Source organism: Caretta caretta, chromosome 13 (assembly GCF_965140235.1).
Source record: "Caretta caretta isolate rCarCar2 chromosome 13, rCarCar1.hap1, whole genome shotgun sequence".
In the NCBI taxonomy this organism is placed as follows: domain Eukaryota; kingdom Metazoa; phylum Chordata; order Testudines; family Cheloniidae; genus Caretta; species Caretta caretta.
In genome coordinates this window covers 42511161-42532023 of record NC_134218.1, presented here as the reverse complement: position 1 = coordinate 42532023, position 20863 = coordinate 42511161, and the positions used below count along the sequence as shown (strand labels likewise).

General features: G+C 44.7%; 2 gene segments (V, D, J or C); both read left to right on the top strand.

Moving 5' to 3' along the window:
* The first annotated feature begins 208 nt into the window (after positions 1 to 208).
* Positions 209 to 1122, top strand: LOC142068770 (immunoglobulin lambda variable 2-23-like). The segment is given in 2 exon segments: positions 209 to 320; positions 638 to 1122. Coding segments are annotated over 2 exon segments (378 nt in total).
* A 17193-nt stretch (positions 1123 to 18315) lies between these two features.
* On the top strand, positions 18316 to 19046 carry LOC125629024 (immunoglobulin lambda variable 2-23-like). The segment is given in 2 exon segments: positions 18316 to 18361; positions 18727 to 19046. Coding segments are annotated over 2 exon segments (366 nt in total).
* The last annotated feature ends 1817 nt before the right edge of the window (positions 19047 to 20863 follow it).

Genomic DNA, 20863 nt, shown 5'->3' with positions numbered 1-20863 from the left:
GTAACCGCTTGCAAAGAGAGTCAGACTTCCCAGCAAACCAAGACACGCTAAAGAAGGTCTGAGGAAGGCAAGGACGCCGTTCAGAAGCGAAATAAACCAACCACGCTTCATTTCCTGTGGGCTAGGAAGGGCTCTGCGTTCCGCATACGCCCCTTATTAGGCCAGTGTCTGAAGAAATTGGGCGAGTCTATCACACTGAGGCAGGACGCTGTCTCTTCAGGGCTGAAGGGTTCAGTACGGAATTGAAATCGGAGCCACTTTGCTTAAAACTATGAGCAAACGTGTGATTTTCAGCCTTTTTGTTTTCACTCTATATCCAGGTAGTTGGTCATAGAGTTTGTCCCATTGCTCCCGAATCTCTCTCTCTCTCTGTACACACAGACACACACGGCCTCCCTATTCCCATCTCTCTCTCCCTCTCAAAGCTTATGCTCAAATAAATTTGTGAGTCTCTAAGATGCTACAAGTACTCCTTTTCTTTTTGCGAATACAGACTAACACGGCTGCTACTCTGAATCCCTCTCCTTGCAGTCTCTCTTTCTGTCCCCCTTCTCCTCTCTCTCAATCTACCAGTCCAAGGTTATCGTAGTGAGCGCTCGGACTGCATACAACTAGTACATTTTATGTCTTGTTGCAGGTGCTGTGCTGGGTGACCGTGACTCGCTCCAGCCCAGGGAACCCCAGATGTCTGGAGCTGAAGGCGGCTCCGTGACCCTCAGCTGTTCATATGAAACCAGCTACCCTGCTGGTGTCTATCTCTACTGGTACCGTCAGTATCCGACCCGCGCCCCGCAGTACATCCTGCGGAGAGGAACGAAGGAAGTCAGCTACGTCAGTGATACCGCAGGCTTCGCCCAGGAGAGGTTTTCTTCCCAGGCTGATGGCAACTCCACAGCTCTGAACATCACAGCCCTGGAGCTGGCAGACACGGCGGTGTATTACTGCGCCCTGCAGCGGGCACAGTGACAGAGCCTCACAGCAGAGCTGTACAAAAACCCTCCCCTCCCTTCACCTTCAGGGGCTCTGCATGGAAGAGGGACCAGAGAGAACGTCCCCATGACCCAGCATTCGCCCCCAGTGAGGGATGCAGGGCTGGGCCACAGCTCAGACACACAGGTGCTGTCCTCCCTGTCAGCATCTCGCTGACAGATTACAGAATGTGCACACACACACACACACACACACACACACACACACACACACACACACACACACACACCACCTCTCTTGAAAATGCCACTCATCAAAACAGATGGATACATGCCTCCATAAATACCTGTGATTGAATGGAGGCCTTCCTTCCTCGGGCTCTTAAATCCCAGCCCAAATGTTTAAACTCAGCAGGGTCTGTCTCTATGACTCCAAAGAGAAACTGCTGAACTGGAATTAATTTGAAAACTGGACACCATTACATTTGGCTTGAATAAAGACTGGGAGTGGATGGGTCATTACACAAAGTAAAACTATTTTGCCATGTTTATTTCCCCCCTACTGTTACTCACACCTTCTTGTCAACTGTTGGAAATGGGCCATCCTGATTATCACTACAAAAGTTTTTTTTTTAATCCTGCTGATAATAGCTCACCTTAACTGATCACTGTCATTATAGTGGGTATGACAACACCCATTTTTTCATGTTCTCTGTGTGTATATATATCTTCCTACTGTATTTTCCACTGCATGCATCCCATGAAGTGGGTTTCAGACCACAAAAATTTATGCTCAAATAAATTTGTTAGTTTCTAAGGAGCCACAACTACTCCTCTTTCTTTTTGTCTCTATCTGTGTCTGGGCAGCACCCAGAACCATGGAGCCCTGGTGTCAGCTGAGGCTAGACATACCCACAGTGCTCCTCCTCCTAATGCCCCTCACTCATCACAGAACTTGGGTGATTTACACAGTTACTTAATGACAGAGGACTCAGAGATCCAAAAAGTTAAAGCTATGTGACCATTAAAACATGATGTTGCCAATTCGTATGTCAAATGCAAAGTAAATAACTATAATTCAAACTCCAAATAAGTTCTCAAGCAGCATTTTTCCTAACTGAAATTTACAGCGAGGAAAAGGGTTATCAAGGGAAGTACTTGTACCTGGGTTTGTGTGGCATATGGTGAAATCCACATTTTTTTACTTTTACTGCTAAAAAACTAATCCTTCCAAATCTACATATAAGTCTTATAGAGGACTCATATCATGGATTTATTTGGCAAAGTTTTATGGCTGGCTGGCTGCCAGCCGGATGCCAACTCTCCTGTTATTCCAGCCGGGTTTGGGACTGGCTATGGCAGAGTTATAACCACTAATACTCACAGTAATTTACACTAAGCAGGTTTTAAATGGCGAATTCTAGTGAGAAGATTTTTTTCCTTAGGAAGCAAAGAAACACTTTCCTCAGACTCCTGTAACTAAGGAATGGCTTGTAGGAACAATCCAATCTTTAAAATAATCTCTTCTGGAGACAAGTAACACAGAGATACACAGATTTTCAAGATCAAAAGGAAGCATTATGCACTTGCTGTTTGACTTCCTGCATAACAGGGGGTTGGATAATTTCTCTCAATGACTCCTGCACCAAACCAACAGCTGATGATTCCTCTAGAGAAACATGAGAAATTCCATGTGAAAATAAGCCTCCCCCCATCTAGAGAAATATCTGAATGGCTCATGGAAGAGAGGTCCATCAACAGCTAGTAGCCAAGATGGTCAGGGATGCAGCCCCATGCTCTTGATGTCCCTAAGCCTCTCTGACTTCCAGAATCTGGGACTGGACAACAGGGGATGGATCACTTCATAATTGCCCTGTTCTGGTCATTCCCTCTGAAGCACCTGGCACTGGTCATTGTTGGAAAAGAGGACACTGGGCTAGATGGACCATTGGCCATACTGAGCCAGACCATTCTTATGTTTTTTAGCTACTTTGTCAAAATTACTTGCATGATTTATTATGTCTACAAGGGGGGCGCCTGACAGTTCTGGGAATTACATTTTACATTGTGTTTTATTTTAAATCCATCTCTCCCCTGGATAGCATCTCTTTCGCTACTCTCCTGTCATAAAGAGGAGAAGGAAGAGGGGGAAGTCACAGAGAGGGCTCTTTTACAGCATACACTTTCTTTTCATAAACAAAACAGGAGGAAGAATTATTTTTATAATTGGATAAGGGGCCTAGCAAAAAGGAGGATAATTTCAAGTTGCAAAATGTTTTTTTGCATGATGGTATTTATATGATTTATTGTGTTTAAGAGCTACAAGAGTCCTGTTATAACAGTCTAGGATTTCCAAATAAGCCTAGGGGAATTAGGCACCCACATTCCGAAAGATCTTTTGAAAATCCCACATATAATTTTTTTAAAGAAAACTACATTCTCTGGACCAGAGAACTGTATGATTTAATAGAAAGAACTTTACTTTCCTTTGGAGATACTTTGCTTTAAAATGGAAACCAGTTTCTACATCAGATCATCAGAGACTTTTGTGTAAAACTATGATTGAATAAATATAGTTTAGTTACTGTTTTTTCTTTTGACAGGTCTTGTTCAAAGTAATTCTGTGTTTCAGTGTCCTGAAGAAATGCAAATCTCAGAGGGGCAACACGCAACTTTGCAGGGTAATTTCACCGCCTCTTTCACCAGCCCATCCCTTCTGGTTCCGTCAGTATCGGAACCAACCATCCGAGCATTTATTGGCAGCGAATCAATCTCCTGCTGAGAAGAACACGGTCACCTGTGGAAAATTCTCATCAGTTTTGGTGGACCATAATAGGACGGTTCCCCTGAAGATTGAGGCTGTGTCCTTGCAAGACAGAGCCGTGCATTACTGTGCTCCGAGGTACATAGTAGGGCAGAGCTTCATCTCCGGTGATACAAGAAGTGATCGACGGTGTTCACACACACCCGAGGGTCTCAGAGACTGTTTTACTACCCGACCCTTTCTTATAACACTTTTCTGCCAAGTTCAGTTCCTTCTGCTCGTCCCATGTCTTGGAGGATCTTTCCGTTTCTATCCCTGTGTAGTTCTATAGCCACTATGTTGTGCAAAACAAACCCGATGCATTATTATCTCAAAAAGAACAGGAGGACTTGTTGCACCTTAGAGACTAACCAATTTATTAGAGCATGAGCTTTCCTGAGCTACAGCTCACTTCATCAGATGCATGAAAGTGGAAAATGCAGTGAGGATGTTTTTATACACAGAGATCATGAAAAAATGGGTGTTTATCACTTCAAAAGCTTTTCTCTCCCCCCACCCCACTCTCCTGCTGGTAATAGCTTATCTAACGTGACCACTCTCCTTACAATGTGTATGATCATCAAGGTGGGCCATTTCCAGCACAAATCCAGGGTTTAACAAGAACGTCGGGGGGGGGGGTAGGAAAAAACAAGGGGAAATAGGTTGCCTTGCATAATGACTTACCCACTCCCAGTCTCTATTCAAGCCTAAGTTAATTGTATCCAATTTGCAAATGAATTCCAATTCAGCAGTCTCTTTGGAGTCTGGTTTTGAAGTTTTTCTGTTGTAATATCACAACTTTCATGTCTGTAATCACGTGACCAGAGAGATTGAAGTGTTCTCCCACTGGTTTATGAATGTTATAATTCTTGACATCTGATTTGTGTCCATTTATTTTTTTACGTAGAGACTGGCCAGTTTGCCCAATGTACATGTGTCATAAATATAAAGGGAAGGGTAAACCCCTTTGAAATCCCTCCTGGCCAGGGGAAAGCTCCTCTCACCTGTAAAGGGTTAAGAAACTAAAGGTAACCTCGCTGGCACCTGACCAAAATGACCAATGAGGAGACAAGATACTTTCAAAAGCTGGGAGGAGGGAGAGAAACAAAGGGTCTGTGTCTGTCTGTGTGCTGGTTTCTGCCGGGGATAGACCAGGAATGGAGTCTTAGAACTTTTAGTAAGTAATCTAGCTAGGTATGTGTTAGATTATGATTTCTTTAAATGGCTGAGAAAAGAATTGTGCTGAATAGAATAACTATTTCTGTCTGTGTATCCTTTTTGTAACTTAAGGTTTTGCCTAGAGGGGTTCTCTATGTTTTTGAATCTAATTACCCTGTAAGATATCTACCACTCTGATTTTAAAGGGGGGATTTCTTTATTTCTATTTACTTCTATTTTTATTAAAAGTCTTCTTGTAAGAAACTGAATGCTTTTTCATTGTTCTCAGATCCAAGGGTTTGGGTCTGTGGTCACCTATGCAAATTGGTGAGGCTTTTTATCCAACATTTCCCAGGAAAGGGGGGGTGGGGTGCAAGTGTTGGGAGGATTGTTCATTGTTCTTAAGATCCAAGGGTCTGGGTCTGTAGTCACCTAGGCAAATTGGTGAGGCTTTTTACTAAACCTTGTCCAGGAAGTGGGGTGCAAGGTTTTGGGAAGTATTTTGGGGGGAAGGACTCGTCCAAACAGCTCTTCCCCAGTAACCAGTATTAGTTTGGTGGTGGCAGCGGCCAATCCAAGGACGACGGGTGGAATATTTTGTACCTTGGGGAAGTTTTGACCTAAGCTGGTAAAGATAAGCTTAGGAGGTTTTTCATGCAGGTCCCCACATCTGTACCCTAGAGTTCAGAGTGGGGGAGGAACCTTGACAACATGGCAGAGGGGCATTGCTGGCACATGATGGCATCTATCACATTGGTGGATGTGCAGGTGAACGAGCCTCTGCTAGTGTGGCTGATGTGATTAGGCCCTGTGATGGTGTCCCCTGAATAGATATGTGGACACAGTTGGCAATGGGCTTTGTTGCAAGGATAGGTTCCTGAGTTAGTGGTTCTGTTGTGTGGTATGTAGTTGCTGGTGAGTATTTGCTTCAGGTTGGGGGGCTGTCTGTAGGCAAGGACTGCCCTGTCTCCCAAGATTTGTGAGATTGGTGGGTCGTCCTTCAGGATAGGTTGTAGATCCTTGCTAACTGTGTTGGAGAGGTTTTAGTTGGGGGCTAAAGGTGACGGCTAGTGGCGTTCTGTTATTTTCTTTGTTAGGCCTGTCCTGTAGTAGGTGACTTCTGGGTACTCTTCTGGCTCTGTCAATCTGCTGAACTGGAATTCATTTGCAAATTGGATACAATTAACTTAGGCTTGAATAGAGACTGGGAGTGGCTTAGTCATTATGCAAGGTAACCTATTTCCCCTTGTTTTTTCCTACCCCCCCCCCCCCCGACATTCTTGTTAAACCCTGGATTTGTGCTGGAAATGGTCCACCTTGATTATCATACACATTGTAAGGAGAGTGATCACTTTAGATAAGCTATTACCAGCAGGAGAGTGGGGTGGGGGGGAGAGAAAACCTTTTGAAGTGATAAACACCCATTTTTTCATGATCTGTGTGTATAAAACATCCTCGCTGCATTTTCCACTTTTATGCATCCAATGAAGTGAGCTGTAGCTCAGGAAAGCTCATGCTCTAATAAATTGGTTAGTCTCTAAGGTGCCACAAGTACTCCTTTTCTTTTTGCGAATACAGACTAACAGGGCTGCTACTCTGAAACCTATTATTATCTCAGTTATATTTATGTGAATTTACAACCTTTCTATGAAAATATTTGTTGTCAATAAAATAAATCAGCTCACAATATGTGGAAAATTGTAACAGGATTTCCTGCAGCTGGAAACATGCTGTAAAAGACACCGGGCGAAGTTCTGATCTTTGTCCCATTACGGCAACTCTGGTCTAACTCTGTCAGGCGAGGTTCTTAGCTGCTGTGAAGCGTTTCAGCTCCACTGAAATCAACTTCCAACCATCCAACGCTCTCTCTTTTTGTCCATCAGTCTTTCTGTGTGCCCAGCTTCTTATGCAAGAAGTCTCTCTGATTCCCTGATGAGGCAAAGAAGTCCGCTTCATGTCTAAACATTTTATCTACAGCATATAGACAGTCACAGCTACAAACAAACATTTTTTAATTCTGGGGTGGGTTGAAGAGCCAGCAAAGAGAGACGGTTTCACACGGAAATTATTAACAAACTCCATTCCACTCCCCTCATTTCCTCTGGTGTTCGGGCATTGGGGTCAGATCCGCCCCTCTCGACTTTTCAAGGAGGTATGTGGGTCGGTTTATCGCATTCAGCCAACAATCCCCTTGCTTCGCTGTTGTGTTTTCACCGCCTCTTTGTGACTCAGCAGAGTCCGCTAAACAATGGAAATGTGCTTTGTTCTAAACCTTTTTATACTCACTCTGTATCCAGGTAATTGAGCTGTTAGCTTTGCTCATGCAGCCTGGCCCACTGCTAATTAAACCCTCTCTCTGCTCCCAAGGCCAGAACCAGTCCTCCAGCTTTCTCCATTTATTTGTAGCAGTTTCTCCTTTTCAGTCTATCTGCTGATTTATAAGTGTCCCTCAGAGCTACCTGCCTAGTTGTATTCCCTTTTCTTGCCTGCTACATCTGTAATTGTCACTCCATGCATCTGAAGAAGTGGGGTTTTTACCCAGGAAAGCTTATGCTCAAATAAATCGGGCAGCCTTTAAGATGCCACCGGACTCCTTGTTGTTTTTAAGATTAAATTATGTTTCACCCATAGAGACTTGGGCAAATAACTATGGGAGAGATTTTAAAGGTTTTAGCTGCCTAAAGATGCAGAGAGGCACCTAGGGCCGGATTTAAAAAAGGTATTTAAGTGCCTCCTGGGATTTTCAAAAGTATCTAGGCACCCAACACCCATTGAAATTAATGAGATTGAGACACCTATTTGCTTTTGAAAATCCCACAAAATGCCTAAATGTCTTTAAGATCTTTGCCCGAGGGCAGTGTCTCTCAAGCTTTCCAGACTACTGTACCCCTTTCAGGAGTATGATTTCTCTTGTGGACCCCCAAGTTTCACTTCACTTAAAAACGACTTGCTTACGAAATCAGACATAAAAATACAAAGGTACCATACCCAGACTATTACTGAAAAATTGTTTCACTTTCTGGTTTTGTCTGAGTGAAGTTTTAGTTTCTACTGACTTGGCTAGTGCTTTTGATGTAGCCTGTTGTAAAACTAGGAAAATCTCTAGATGAGTTGATGCACCCCCTGGAAGGTCTCTGTGGACGCCTGGTTGAGACCCACTGCCCCAAGGGGATTTTTGAAAGCACCTAGGGCAGATTTATAACAGGTATTTAAGCACTTTAAGAGGCAGACAGTTGCTGTCTACATCGCTAGGCATCCAAATACCAAGAAAATCTGCTCTTTGGTGGGATTTTCAAAATTTCTTTACCATATTAGGTGCCTAATTCCCCTTGGCTTTTCATTGGCGTGTCTAAGTGCTATAGTGATCTATAACAATAGCTTATTTATCAGCACCCCCCACAACACTTGGAAATCCCTTTTGCCCTAATAATAAGGAAATTTCCTAAGATGGCGATGAAGTCTGGGGGAGGGAATAATAATGCTTCCTGCATGAAGGTGACTGATAATTAACTGCAAAACGTGTACTTATATAAGGATGATTACAATTACCTTCCAACGAACACAGCAACAATAATTCATTCAGAGGGTGGGAAGTCTTTAGGACTGGGATGATCTTTTTATAATTCTGTGTTTGCACAGTGCCTAGCAGCATGGAGTCCTGCTGTAAGAGTAGGTCTCCTAGGGGCACCGTGAATCCATGTAGTGTACAGTGCCTATCACAAAGAGGTCCTGCTCTAAACCCAGCCCTCCTAGAATACACTTAAATAACGCAGAATGCGTAGCATAAAGGGGTCCGGAGCCAGGACAGAGGCTGTGTTGTCAATAATCAATCATAACGCTGAGGGTACAGCAGGCGCGTTCTGTGTGGAGAGGAACAGTGATGGGATTGTATGTAAAGAAGCGATAAACCAACACTTTGTCCAAAGCAAAGTAATCAGGACTGGCTGGTAGGAATCACCTGTTTAAAGCAGATGCCTAAAGCAGCTAAATACCACATCGATAAACATACAGATTTTAAGGGCAGGCGGGACAATTGTGACCTTGTAGTCTCCTCTCTTGTAAAACACAGGCGAGAGAATGTCACCAACGACTCCTACTTGCAGCCCATCCTTTGCGGTTGAACTTGAGCAACCTGAGAAATTCCATTTAAATATAAGACTTTGTGGTCTCAGAAAGGTCTCTGAAGTGGCTTTCTTGTTGGCTTTTGATATTTTCTTGCATGATTTCTTACATCCACCCGTGGGCGCCCCTGGCTTACAGATGGTGACATTTCACATTACATTAGATATTTCTTTCTATAACAATATCTGAGTCAGAAACTGAGAAGTTCCCTTGTGACTTCAGCATCATTAGAAGGGTGGGGACGAGAGGAGGCGGTCACAGAAAGAGCAGAACTAAGTTTGAAAGCCGGAATTAACCTTTTATAAAACAAGGAGGAAGAACTTCAAATTAACCAAAGACTCCCAGAAAAAGAATGAAGATAACCTTATGCTGCAAAATGCTTTACTGCTGGGCTCTACAGCTCTACCTTCTGCTTGATTACTCAGGTCAGAAATGTTTAGCTGGACTGAATGTATATATATTTAAAGTTTTATAAAAGGTAAGACCTTCAGAATTCCTATTATTACAGTGCAGGATTTAAAAAGGCTTAAGAGAGTGAGGCACCCAGTTCCTTATGGACACACAAAATATTTAAGAAAAACAGAATATTTAAACTAGCACAACAAAATTCATCCAATTTTTCTGTAGGAAATCTGCCCTCTTGCAACACAACACTTGGTTTAACAGCTGAAACCAGTTTTTATATGAGATGCTATTGAAATTACAGACATAGTAGAAAGAAAGAAAAAGGAAAGTTCTTTAATGACCTTTTGTTCCCTTTACAGGTTTTGTTCAAGGTGATTCTGTGTTTCAGTCTCCTCTGGAGGTGACAGTCTCAGAGGGACACGATGTACTATTACTGTGTAATTTCACCACTGCTTCTAGCAGCCCGTATCTTTTCTGGTACCACCAGTATCCGAACCAACCACCCCAGCATATCCTGACAGCCTATAAATCTGCTGCTGAGAAGAACACCTTCACCTCTGGAAAATTCTCAACGGTTCTGGTCGATCATAATAAGACGGTTCCCTTGAAGATCGAGGCTGTGTCCTTTCAAGACAGAGCCGTGTATCACTGTGCTCTGAGACCCACACTGGGGCAGAGCTGCATCTCCGGCGATACAAGAAGTGACCGAGGTGCTCACACACACACCGAGGGCGACAGAGACTGTTTTTCTACCTGTCCGTTTTTTATAAAACTTCTCTGCCAAGTTCAGTTCTTTCTGCTCTTCTCATGTCTGGCAGGATCTTTCCATTTCTACCCCTCTGTAGTTTTATAGCCACTATGTTGTGCAAACCAAACCCGATGCATTATTATCTCAGTTATATTTATGTGAATTTACAACCTTTCTATGAAAATATTTGTTGTCAATAAAATAAATCAGCTCACAAAATGTGGAAAATTGTAACAGGATTTCCTGCAGCTGGAAACATGCTGTAAAAGACACCGGGCGAAGTTCTGATCTTTGTCCCATTACGGCAACTCAGGTCTAACTCTGTCGGGCGAGGTTCTTAGCTGCTGTGAAGCGTTTCAGCTCCACTGAAATCAACAACCCTCCATCCAGCTCTCTCTTTCTGTTCTTCAGTCTTTCAGTTTCCCCAGCTTCTTATACAAGTAAGTCCCTCTGATTTTCTGATGAGGCGAAGAAGTCCATTTCATGTCTAGTTTCAGAGTAGCAGCTGTGTTAGTCTGTATTCGCAAAAAGAAAAGGAGTACTTGTGGCACCTTAGAGACTAACCAATTTATTTGAGCATGAGCTTTCCTGAGCTACAGCTCACTTCATCGGATGCATACCGTGGAAACTGCAGCAGACTTTATATACACACAGAGAATATGAAACAATACCTCCTCCCACCCCACTGTCCTGCTGGTAATAGCTTATCTAAAGTGATCATCAAGTTGGGCCATTTCCAGCACAATTTACATTGGTCAAACTGGAAAGTCTCTACCTAAAAGAATAAATGGACACAAATCAGATGTCAAGAATTATAACATTCATAAACCAGTCGGAGAACACTTCAATCTCTCTGGTCACGCAATCACAGACATGAAGGTCGCTATCTTAAAACAAAAAAACTTCAAATCCAGACTCCAGCGAGAAACTGCTGAATTGGAATTCATTTGCAAATTGGATACTATTAATTTAGGCTTAAATAGAGACTGGGAGTGGCTAAGTCATTATGCAAGGTAGTCTATTTCCCCTTGTTTTTCCCTACCCCGCCCCCAGACGTTCTGGTTAAACTTGGATTTAAACTTGGAGAGTGGTCACTTTGGATGAGCTATTACCAGCAGGATAGTGAGTTTGTGTGTGTGGTTTTTGGGAGGGGGGTGAGGGGGTGAGAGAACCTGGATTTGTGCAGGAAATGGCCCAACTTGATTATCATGCACATTGTGTAAAGAGTTGTCACTTTGGATGGGCTATCACCAGCAGGAGAGTGAATTTGTGTGGGGGGGTGGAGGGTGAGAGAACCTGGATTTGTGCTGGAAATGGCCCAACCTGATGATCACTTTAGATAAGTGCATCTGATGAAGTGAGCTGTAGCTCACGAAAGCTCATGCTCAAATAAATTGGTTAGTCTCTAAGGTGCCACAAGTACTCCTTTTCTTTTTGCGAATGCAGACTAACACGGCTGTTACTCTGAAACCTTTAGATAAGCTATTACCAGCAGGACAGTGGGGTGGGAGGAGGTATTGTTTCATATTCTCTGTGTGTATATAAAGTCTGCTGCAGTTTCCACGGTATGCATCCGATGAAGTGAGCTGTAGCTCACGAAAGCTCATGCTCAAATAAATTGGTTAGTCTCTAAGGTGCCACAAGTCCTCCTGTTCTTTTTACTGTAAGGAGAGTGATCACTCAAGACGAGCCATTACCAGTGGTGGGGGGGTGGAGAGAAAACCTTTTGTAGTGGTAATCAAGGTGGGCCATTTCCAGCAGTTAACAGGAACCTCTGAGGAACAGTGAGGGGTGGAGGGTGGGGAAATAAATATGGGGAAATAGTTTTACTTTGTTTTTCTTTTTGTGAAATTTTAGTTTGTACTGACTTCACTAGTGCTTTTCATGTAGCCTGTTGTAAAACTAGGTAAATATCTAGATGACTTGACATACCCCTGGAAGACCTCTGCATAACCCCATGAAAAAAGAAAAGGAGTACTTGTGGCACCTTAGAGACTAACCAATTTATTTGAGCATAAGCTTTCCGTGCGCTACAGCTCACTTCATCAGATGCATTCAGTGGAAAATACAGAAGATGTTTTTATACACACAAACCATGAAAAAATGGGTGTTTATCACTACAAAAGGTTTTCTCTCCCCCCACCCTACTCTCCTGCTGGTAATAGCCCATCCAAAGTGATCACTCTCCTTACAAAGTGTATGATAATCAAGGTGAGCCATTTCCAGCACAAATCCAGGGTTTAACAAGAACGTCTGCGGAACAGTGGGGGTTGGGGAGGGGGTAAAAATAATAAACAAGGGGAAATAGGTTACTTTTTATAATGAATCAACTATTCCCAGTCTCTATTCAAGCCTAAGTCAGTTGTATCCAATTTGCAAATTAATTCCAATTCAGCAGTCTCTGGTTGGAGTCTGTTTTCAAAGTTTTTTTGTTGAAGGATAGTCACTTTGAGATCAATGGGCTTAACTTTGCTCCACGCTGGAGAAAGAACCCTGAGGACAATTTTTCTCCTCGCTGTGGAAATGGGATCCCTGTACAGTTCCGTGTGTGTGTGTGTTAGCCTTTGAAAAACGTAAATACCCACTCAATCTCATGTTTCTTGCTGAGCTCTTGTCTCCGAAGATGAAAGAGAGGAGAACTAAGCTGCTCCTAGTGAGCTGCTAAAGAGACTGGAGGCCATAAAGGTGTCAGGTGACAGGAACAAGCCAAAGCCACAGCAGGTGGGGTAAACGCTACCGGAGGGTATTAGCTGTTACATGGTGAATCATAGAATCATAGAATATAAGGGTTGGAAGGGACCCCAGAAGGTCATCTAGTCCAACCCCCTGCTCGAAGCAGGACCAATTCCCAGTTAAATCATCCCAGCCAGGGCTTTGTCAAGCCTGACCTTAAAAACCTCTAAGGAAGGAGATTCTACCACCTCCCTAGGTAAGTTTCAGAGGAACAGCCATGTTAGTCTGTATTCGCAAAAAGAAAAGGAGTACTTGTGGCACCTTAGAGACCAGTGTTTCACCACCCTCTTAGTGAAAAAGTTTTTCCTAATATCCAATCTAAACCTCCCCCACTGCAGCTTGAGACCATTACTCCTCTTTCTGTCATCTGATACCATTGAGAACAGTCTAGAGCCATCCTCTTTGGAACCCCCTTTCAGGTAGTTGAAAGCAGCTATCAAATCCCCCCTCATTCTTCTCTTCTGCAGGCTAAACAATCCCAGCTCCCTCAGCCTCTCCTCATAACTCATGTGTTCCAGACCCCTAATCATTTTTGTTGCCCTTCGCTGGACTCTCTCCAATTTATCCACATCCTTCTTGTAGTGTGGGGCCCAAAACTGGACACAGTACTCCAGATGAGGCCTCACCAATGTCGAATAGAGGGGAACGATCACGTCCCTCGATCTGCTCGCTATGCCCCTACTTATACATCCCAAAATGCCATTGGCCTTCTTGGCAACAAGGGCACACTGCTGACTCATATCCAGCTTCTCGTCCACTGTCACCCCTAGGTCCTTTTCCGCAGAACTGCTGCCTAGCCATTCGGTCCCTATGGCCGAAACAGCCTTGAAGGGAAACAGCCTTCAACTGGGGTCTATAGGAGAGGACTAAATGGAGGTTTTGCCACAGATTTAATGTCTCTGATTTGCTTCTGTGAGAGGAACTTCACCATAAGATTCTGTTCTATTCAGGTTCCTGTATTGCACCCATCATTGTTGTGTCTTAGAGCCCCTGAAGATCTGGAGATAATATATTTAACCATGAGTGCTCCAGAAATCCTGATTTGGACAGCAACAGCATTCCTCTCTTTGAGTAAGTGCCTGCTAAAAGGGGGAAAATGAACATTAGAGTTTCTGTTATCTATTGGGTTTCAGCAGGGGGTGGAATTAGAAGCCAAGATCCCTGGGTTCTGTTCACAGGTCACGGAGGGGAGCAGGGGAAGGGGTCTGGCCTCCTGGTTTCTAGTCCCACTTCTGGGAGAGGAGGAGAGTCTAGTGGTTGAGAGCAGTTAGACTGAGAATCAGGACTCCTGGGTCCTATGGCCAGAGCTGACTGGGGATCATCCAGTAGTGGATAAAGCATAGAAAATTAGGATTCAGGACCCCTGGGTTCTATTTTCACCTTCACTGCTGTCTTATCTAGAAGCTGGGCAAACCCATCCCGCATTCTGCGCCTTCGCCATTCTCTTTGTACAAGATGCGTAAAAACAATCTTTCCATTTCTGGGAGGCCGTGAGTCCTAAAGGGACTCTTGTTCTCCTCACACAGGACTGGCTGTAGATGTGCGATAGGTTTACATGCTTACTTAGAGTGAACTTTTCCTGCATCTCTTTCCTTCCCTGCAGGTTTCAGCCAGGGACAAGGCAGTGTCACGCAAACACAAGGGCAGCTGGAAAAGTTGGGGGGTCAGACTGTCACCCTGGAGTGTACTTTATCCACTGGAAACCAGAATTACTACTTATTTTGGTTCAGACAGCAACGATCAGGGATGGTGGATTTCCACTTCTGAATAGATGAGAGTAATGCTGAAAAGAATGGAGCCGGGAGACGGTTTTCTGCACAATTCAGGAAATCCTCAAAATTCTTCAGTTTAAGGAGCTAGAGCCGATGGACTCAGCAATGTATTTCTGTGCTTTGTGGGAAGACACCCTGAGGCATTTAATAGGGAGCCCTGTCTGTAGTGTATGTTTGTGTTAGAGGGTTACTTGGTGTGTGCTGAGCTTGCGTTTGTCTGTTTGTTTGTTTGAAGGACCCTGTGCTGTGGCCCTCATTCGGAAACTGTGAGATTCTAAACAAGGTTTGAAATCTAGAAGTCTTTGTTCATTGGCTGAGGCTTAGTCAGGGGGCGGGGCTATCATGAAGGCCAGGGTTTTATAAAGCAGTGAGCAATCGACCAGGGAGCTTTGAAAACAGGGGCTACTAACAGGGAGTTTCGAGAGGGAGTTTGGAATGGGAGTGGGAAGGGGGTGAGGTAAACTTAGAATCATAGAATATCAGGGTTGGAAGGGACCTCAGGAGGTCATCTAGTCCAACCCCCTGCTCAAAGCAGGACCGATCCCCTATTAAATCATCCCAGGCAGGGCTTTGTCAAGCCTGATCTTAAAAACTTCTAAGGAAGGCTATTCCACCACTTCCCTAGGTAACCCATTCCACTGCTTCACCACCCTCCTAGTGAAAAAGTTTTTCCTAATATCCAACCTAAATCTCCCCCACTGCAACTTGAGACCATTACTCCTTCTTCTGCCATCTGCTACCACTGAGAACAGTCTAGAGCCATCCTCTTTGGAACCCCCTTTCAGGTAGCTGAAAGCAGCCATCAAATCCCCCCTCATTCTTCTATTCCTTAGACTAAACATCCCCAGTTCTCTCAGCCTCTCCTTATAACTCATGTGTTCCAGTCCCCTAATCATTTTTGTTGCCCTCCGCTGGACTCTTTCCAATTTTTCCACATCCTTCTTGTAGTGTGGGGCCCAAAACTGGACACAGTACTCCAAATGAGGCCTCACCAGTGTCGAATAGAGGGGAATGATCACGCCCCTGATCTGCTGGCAGTGCCCCTACTTATACATCCCAAAATGCCATTGGCCTTCTTGGCAACAAGGGCACACTGTTGACTCATATCCAGCTTCACATCCACTGTAACCCCTAGGTCCTTTTCTGCAGAACTGCTGCCTAGTCATTCGGTCCCTAGTCTGTAGCGGTGCATTGGATTCTTCCATCCTAAGTGCAGGACTCTGCACTTGTCCTTGTTGAACCTCATCAGATTTCTTTTGGCCCAATCCTCCAATTTTTCTAGGTCTCTCTGTATCCTATCCCTACCCTCCAGCGTATCTCCCTCTCCTTCCAGTTTAGTGTCATATGGAAACTAGCTGAGGGTGCAATCCACACCATCCTCCAGATCATTTATGAAGATATTGAACAAAACTGGCCCCAGGACCGACCCTTGGGGCACTCCACTTGATAACGCCTGCCAACTAGACATGGAGCCATTGATCACTATCCGTTGAGCCCGACAATCTAGCCAGCTTTCTATCCACCTTATAGTGCATTCATCCAGCCCATACTTCTTTAACTTGCTGGCAAGAATACTGTGGGAGACAGTGTCAAAAGCTTTGCTAAAGTCAAGGAACAACACGTCCACTGCTTTCCCCTCATCCACAGAGCCAGTTATCTCGTCATAGAAGGCAATTAGATTAGTCAGGCATGACTTGCCCTGGTGAATCCATGCTGACTGTTCCTGATCACTTTCCTCTCCTCTAAGTGCTTCAGAATTGATTCCTTGAGGACCTGCTCCATGATTTTTCCAGGGACTGAGGTGAGGCTGACTGGCCTGTAGTTCCCAGGATCTCCCTTCTTCCCTTTTTTAAAGATGGGCACTACATTAGCCTTTTTCCAGTTGTCCAGGACTTCCCCCGATCGCCATGAGTTTTCAAAGATAATTGCCAGTCTTTAAAACCTTTAAACTAAACTATAATCAAACTTCTTGGTTTAAACAAAAACCTATCATTAACCTAGGTAGCTGTAGGAGAGAATGCAGGCAGAAGCCCAGGAGCAGAGTGGGGGCTATCCTGTTTATTGCACTCAGTGTAGCATGTATGATTACCTGCCCTTTGGGCAGGTGGCATATGTGTGCATTCAGTGCCAGGAGCTCCTGGCCCTCAAAGACCATGTACAGGGTTTGGAGGCCAGGGTGGCAGAACTGGATGAGCTAAAGGAGGCAGAGAGGTACCGCAGTGATACCGCAGTGATCACTGCAGGGTGCCAGCGATACCGCAGGTTTCGCCCAGCAGAGGTTTTTTTTCTCAGGCTAATGACAGCGCCACAATTCTGAACATCGCAGCCCTGGAGCCGGCAGACACGGCGGTGTATCTCTGCGCCCTGAGTCTGGCCCAGTGACAAAGCCACCCAGCAGAGCTGTACAAACCCTGCTCCTCCCGCCCAGCCCTGCTACAGGGGAAGGTACAGACATTAAAAGGGGCAGCAGCGGCTTGAAAGAGAGTATTTGCTGTGCTTAAATATACAACTCCCCTTAAAAGTTAAATGTTATTTAAAGAGCTAATTTAAACATCGCCCTTGGATAAAATAATGGGCATATCTTTAATTAGGACGCTATTAACACCTCTTTTCCTGGAGTTAGGGATTACCTATATCGGTGTGTGTGTGTGTGTGTGTGTGTGTGAGTGAGAATCATTTGTAGTAAAACAAGGGTTAAATGTGAGTAGAAATGTAGGCAAAGTGAACTATTGTTGAAAATACAAATTGAGATAAAATTGGAATGAAAAATTTCCTTTACACATGGACAATATACTGTTAAATTGCTCATTTATGGTGAAAAGGGGGTCAAATAGGCCAGTTAAAATGAGGGGGAAATTGTTGGAAATACCCATTTTTGAGTGGTGGTGTAAAGCTACAGTTACCAACTCTCCCAGAGTGAAATCAATGCTCCTACTGTAGAGACAGTTGCCTTTTGGGGTAGATTTGCTTGGAAACTGTTTAATTGCAAGACACTATTCCCGAGACTATATGCTGAGAACCATGAACTCTTAACATGACAAAGCGTCACCATTTGCTGGAGGAAAATATAAACACGGGTTGTCTTTTGAAACCCTTCTGTGCTCTCTCTATAGGTCTCCGCTTAAACTGACGCTGATGGCAAAGGCAGCAAATGAAAGACGAAAATTATTTAAAATAATTCTTTCAGGAGTCCTGACTGGGCATTTCAAAGGAGGGTAACGGAGTTGGTCTCCCCATCCCGTCACATTTTTCTTGTGATAGCCCCAGACATTGATTGCGGATAAACATGCTCATGCCCCATCACAATGATACATGAATGCGTCGAGAAATCTCCACAGTCCCTATAGGAGCTGGGAACCTTCCCCAGCTTTTTTTGCAACTAGGAAAACGGAGGCACAGAGGATTACCCATCGTCACACACAGAGTCTGTGGCGGGTGAAGCAGGTCTCTGAGTTCCAGAGCAGACCCTTGCCCACAACCCCTGCCCCCCACCCCAGCACTCTGATATCTCAGCGGCTCCGCTGCGTTCCTCAAACTCCTCCCTCTTCCTCTGCGCTGGTTTCTAATGAATCTTCCACTGTTGTTGCTGCCCTCACAGACGGATCGTAGCTGGGCGTTTGAAACTTGGTCGCTAGAGCAGATACTATGGAGACGTGTTTTCTTCTCAGCATTTGGATATTCAATCTCCTAGGTAACTGGGCTGGGATTTCAAAGAAGCCTAAGGAAACTAGACACTCAATTCCCATTGAACCCTAAACCTAACCCTATAATTAAGCCTTATCCTAGACTATAACCAAAACTCGAATGCTACAATTTAACAGTTCGCTCTCACCATACCCCTAAACCCTACCCCAAACAAACTCTTCTTCATACCCTTGCCTTAATCCTAACGTTAAACCCTAACCCTTCTCCTGCTCATAACATTAATTCCTATGGAGTTAGATGCCTAAATCCCTCTGACGGCTTTGAAATTCCCTTAAATTGCAGTGCAGGTGGAATCGTTTCCAAGGCTCAGCTACAGATGAAATGACCTCGAATGTGTTTGTCTTGTCGCAGGTGCTGCATTCTGTGACTCGGTCCAGTCCAAGGAATCCGAAGTGTCTGGATCAGCTGGAGGTTCTGTGACACTCAGCTGTTCTTACACCACCAGCGATAGCTATGCCTATCTCCACTGGTACCGTCAGTATCCGAACCAGGCCCCGCAGTACATTCTCTGGAGAGGAGCGAAGTCAGCCAGCCGCCAAAGCCACACTGCAGATTTCGCCCAGCAGAGGTTTTCTTCCCAGGCTAATGACAGCGCCACAGCTCTGAACATCACAGCCCTGGAGCTGGCGGACAGCGCGGTGTATTACTGCGCCCTGCAGAGAGCACAGTGAGACAGCCACGTAGGAGAGCCGAACAAAAACCCTCCCTTCCCAGCTGCAGATAATGTTCTGCACATTGAGGTTGGAAGCGGAGCCCCTCGGGAGTTTTGCTGTTAAAAACACACATTCTGGCTGGGGTGTGGTGCTGTCAGATTAATACTTCCTAATCTCGCCAAAGCGCCTGCATTAAAACACTGGCTTCCATATGAGGAGAGATGAATAAAACCTGGACTTTTCACCTTGGAAAAGAGAAGACTAAGGGCGATATGATAGAGGTCTACACAATCATAGATACAGACTAATAGGCTACCCCTCTGATACTTGGTTCCCTGCTCTATAGATCTCCACTTTAACTGAGGCTGAAGGCAAAGGCAGCAGATGAAAGACGAAAATAATTTAAAAATATTCTTTCAGGAGTTCTGGCCTGGCGTTTCAAAGGACGGTGACGGAGTTGGGCTCCTCATCCCGTTACATTTTTTATGATAGCCCCAGACATTGATTGCTGATAAACATGTTCATGCGCCATCCCAACGATACATGGGTGCGTGAAGAAATTTCAACAGTCCCTATAGGATTAACAGGATGCCTTCCACGTGTATGGGGGATATGACTGTGAACGCAGCTGCATGGACTGCTGAAAAAGTATGAAGGTTTATTATAATCTGAAATCCTTCTAGCTACTCTTCCTTTTAATGTCTAGCGAGGGAGATAACAACGGTTGTAGAAGAAAAAGCCAAACAAAGGAAAATAATTATTTCAAGAATATAGTCTGAAACTTTGAAAGGAGACTTTAGCTGCTCGCACCGCTCCTTGGACAATTTCAGGTTTCATTCAATTAAAAACAACCTCTGTAGCTATGTAACCCCCTTCCCAGTCACTACTTAGCGCCCCAACCTGTTTATCCTCCTATTCCCCCTGGCAGAAGGAGAAATGTTACAATCTCTATTTCACATATAAGAAAATTGAGGCACAGAACGATTTCCTGGCTTGTCCCAGAGCAAACTGGAAGTCGGTGAATTAAAGAGTTAAGAAGCGAACCCTCGTATCTTCAGTCCCCGAGCAGAAACCGACTTATTACAAACCCAGTTTTCTTCCCTGCACCACCCGCGATTTCAGCTGCACACTCACCCGAACACAGCTTGTTTCCTGTGTCTGTTAAGAGGCCCCCAAACTCCTCCCTCTCCCACTCGGCGGGTTTCTGACTAACCTTCCCCAGGCGCAGCCGCAATGGAGGTTAGGGGCGCCCCGAAGCGCAAAGCTGCTGCCCTCAGGACGTCACCCCGTTTCAGCAGACTTCTTTGAGGAGGGGGACAATTGTGTTGGTTCGTGTGACTCCTTCCATAGAACCCGCAAACAGAAATCCTAAACCATAGATTATAAAGCCAGAAGGGTCCACACTGATCACCTAGATCCGCCTCTCTCTTCTCTGCCTGATCGAGTGGTTCAGTTCCCTGCCTAGACCGTGTTACTCCCAGCAAGCCAGACAGCCCAAGAGGCCAGTCTCCTGTACCTTGCTTTCTCCCCAGAGGTGACGAGCAGCGTAATTGCCACAGTTACAAGTTACCAGGCAGCTGGTTCTGAAACAGCAGATGTATTTCTAGGGTGAAAGCATTACAGGAAAAACAAACAAAAACACATTAGAACAAACAACCCACCCACATGCTAAAAGGTTTCTCACAAGCAGCCCCTGATTCCAGCCTAAATGTCGGTCCTTCTAAACCCACAACCACTGGGTTTTTCCAGATGGGTCATAACTGCCACAGTTCCAGAACAAATAATTTACTCTTTCCTTTATATAGCTTGGGCCTTTAATCTTACCTGCATGTAAT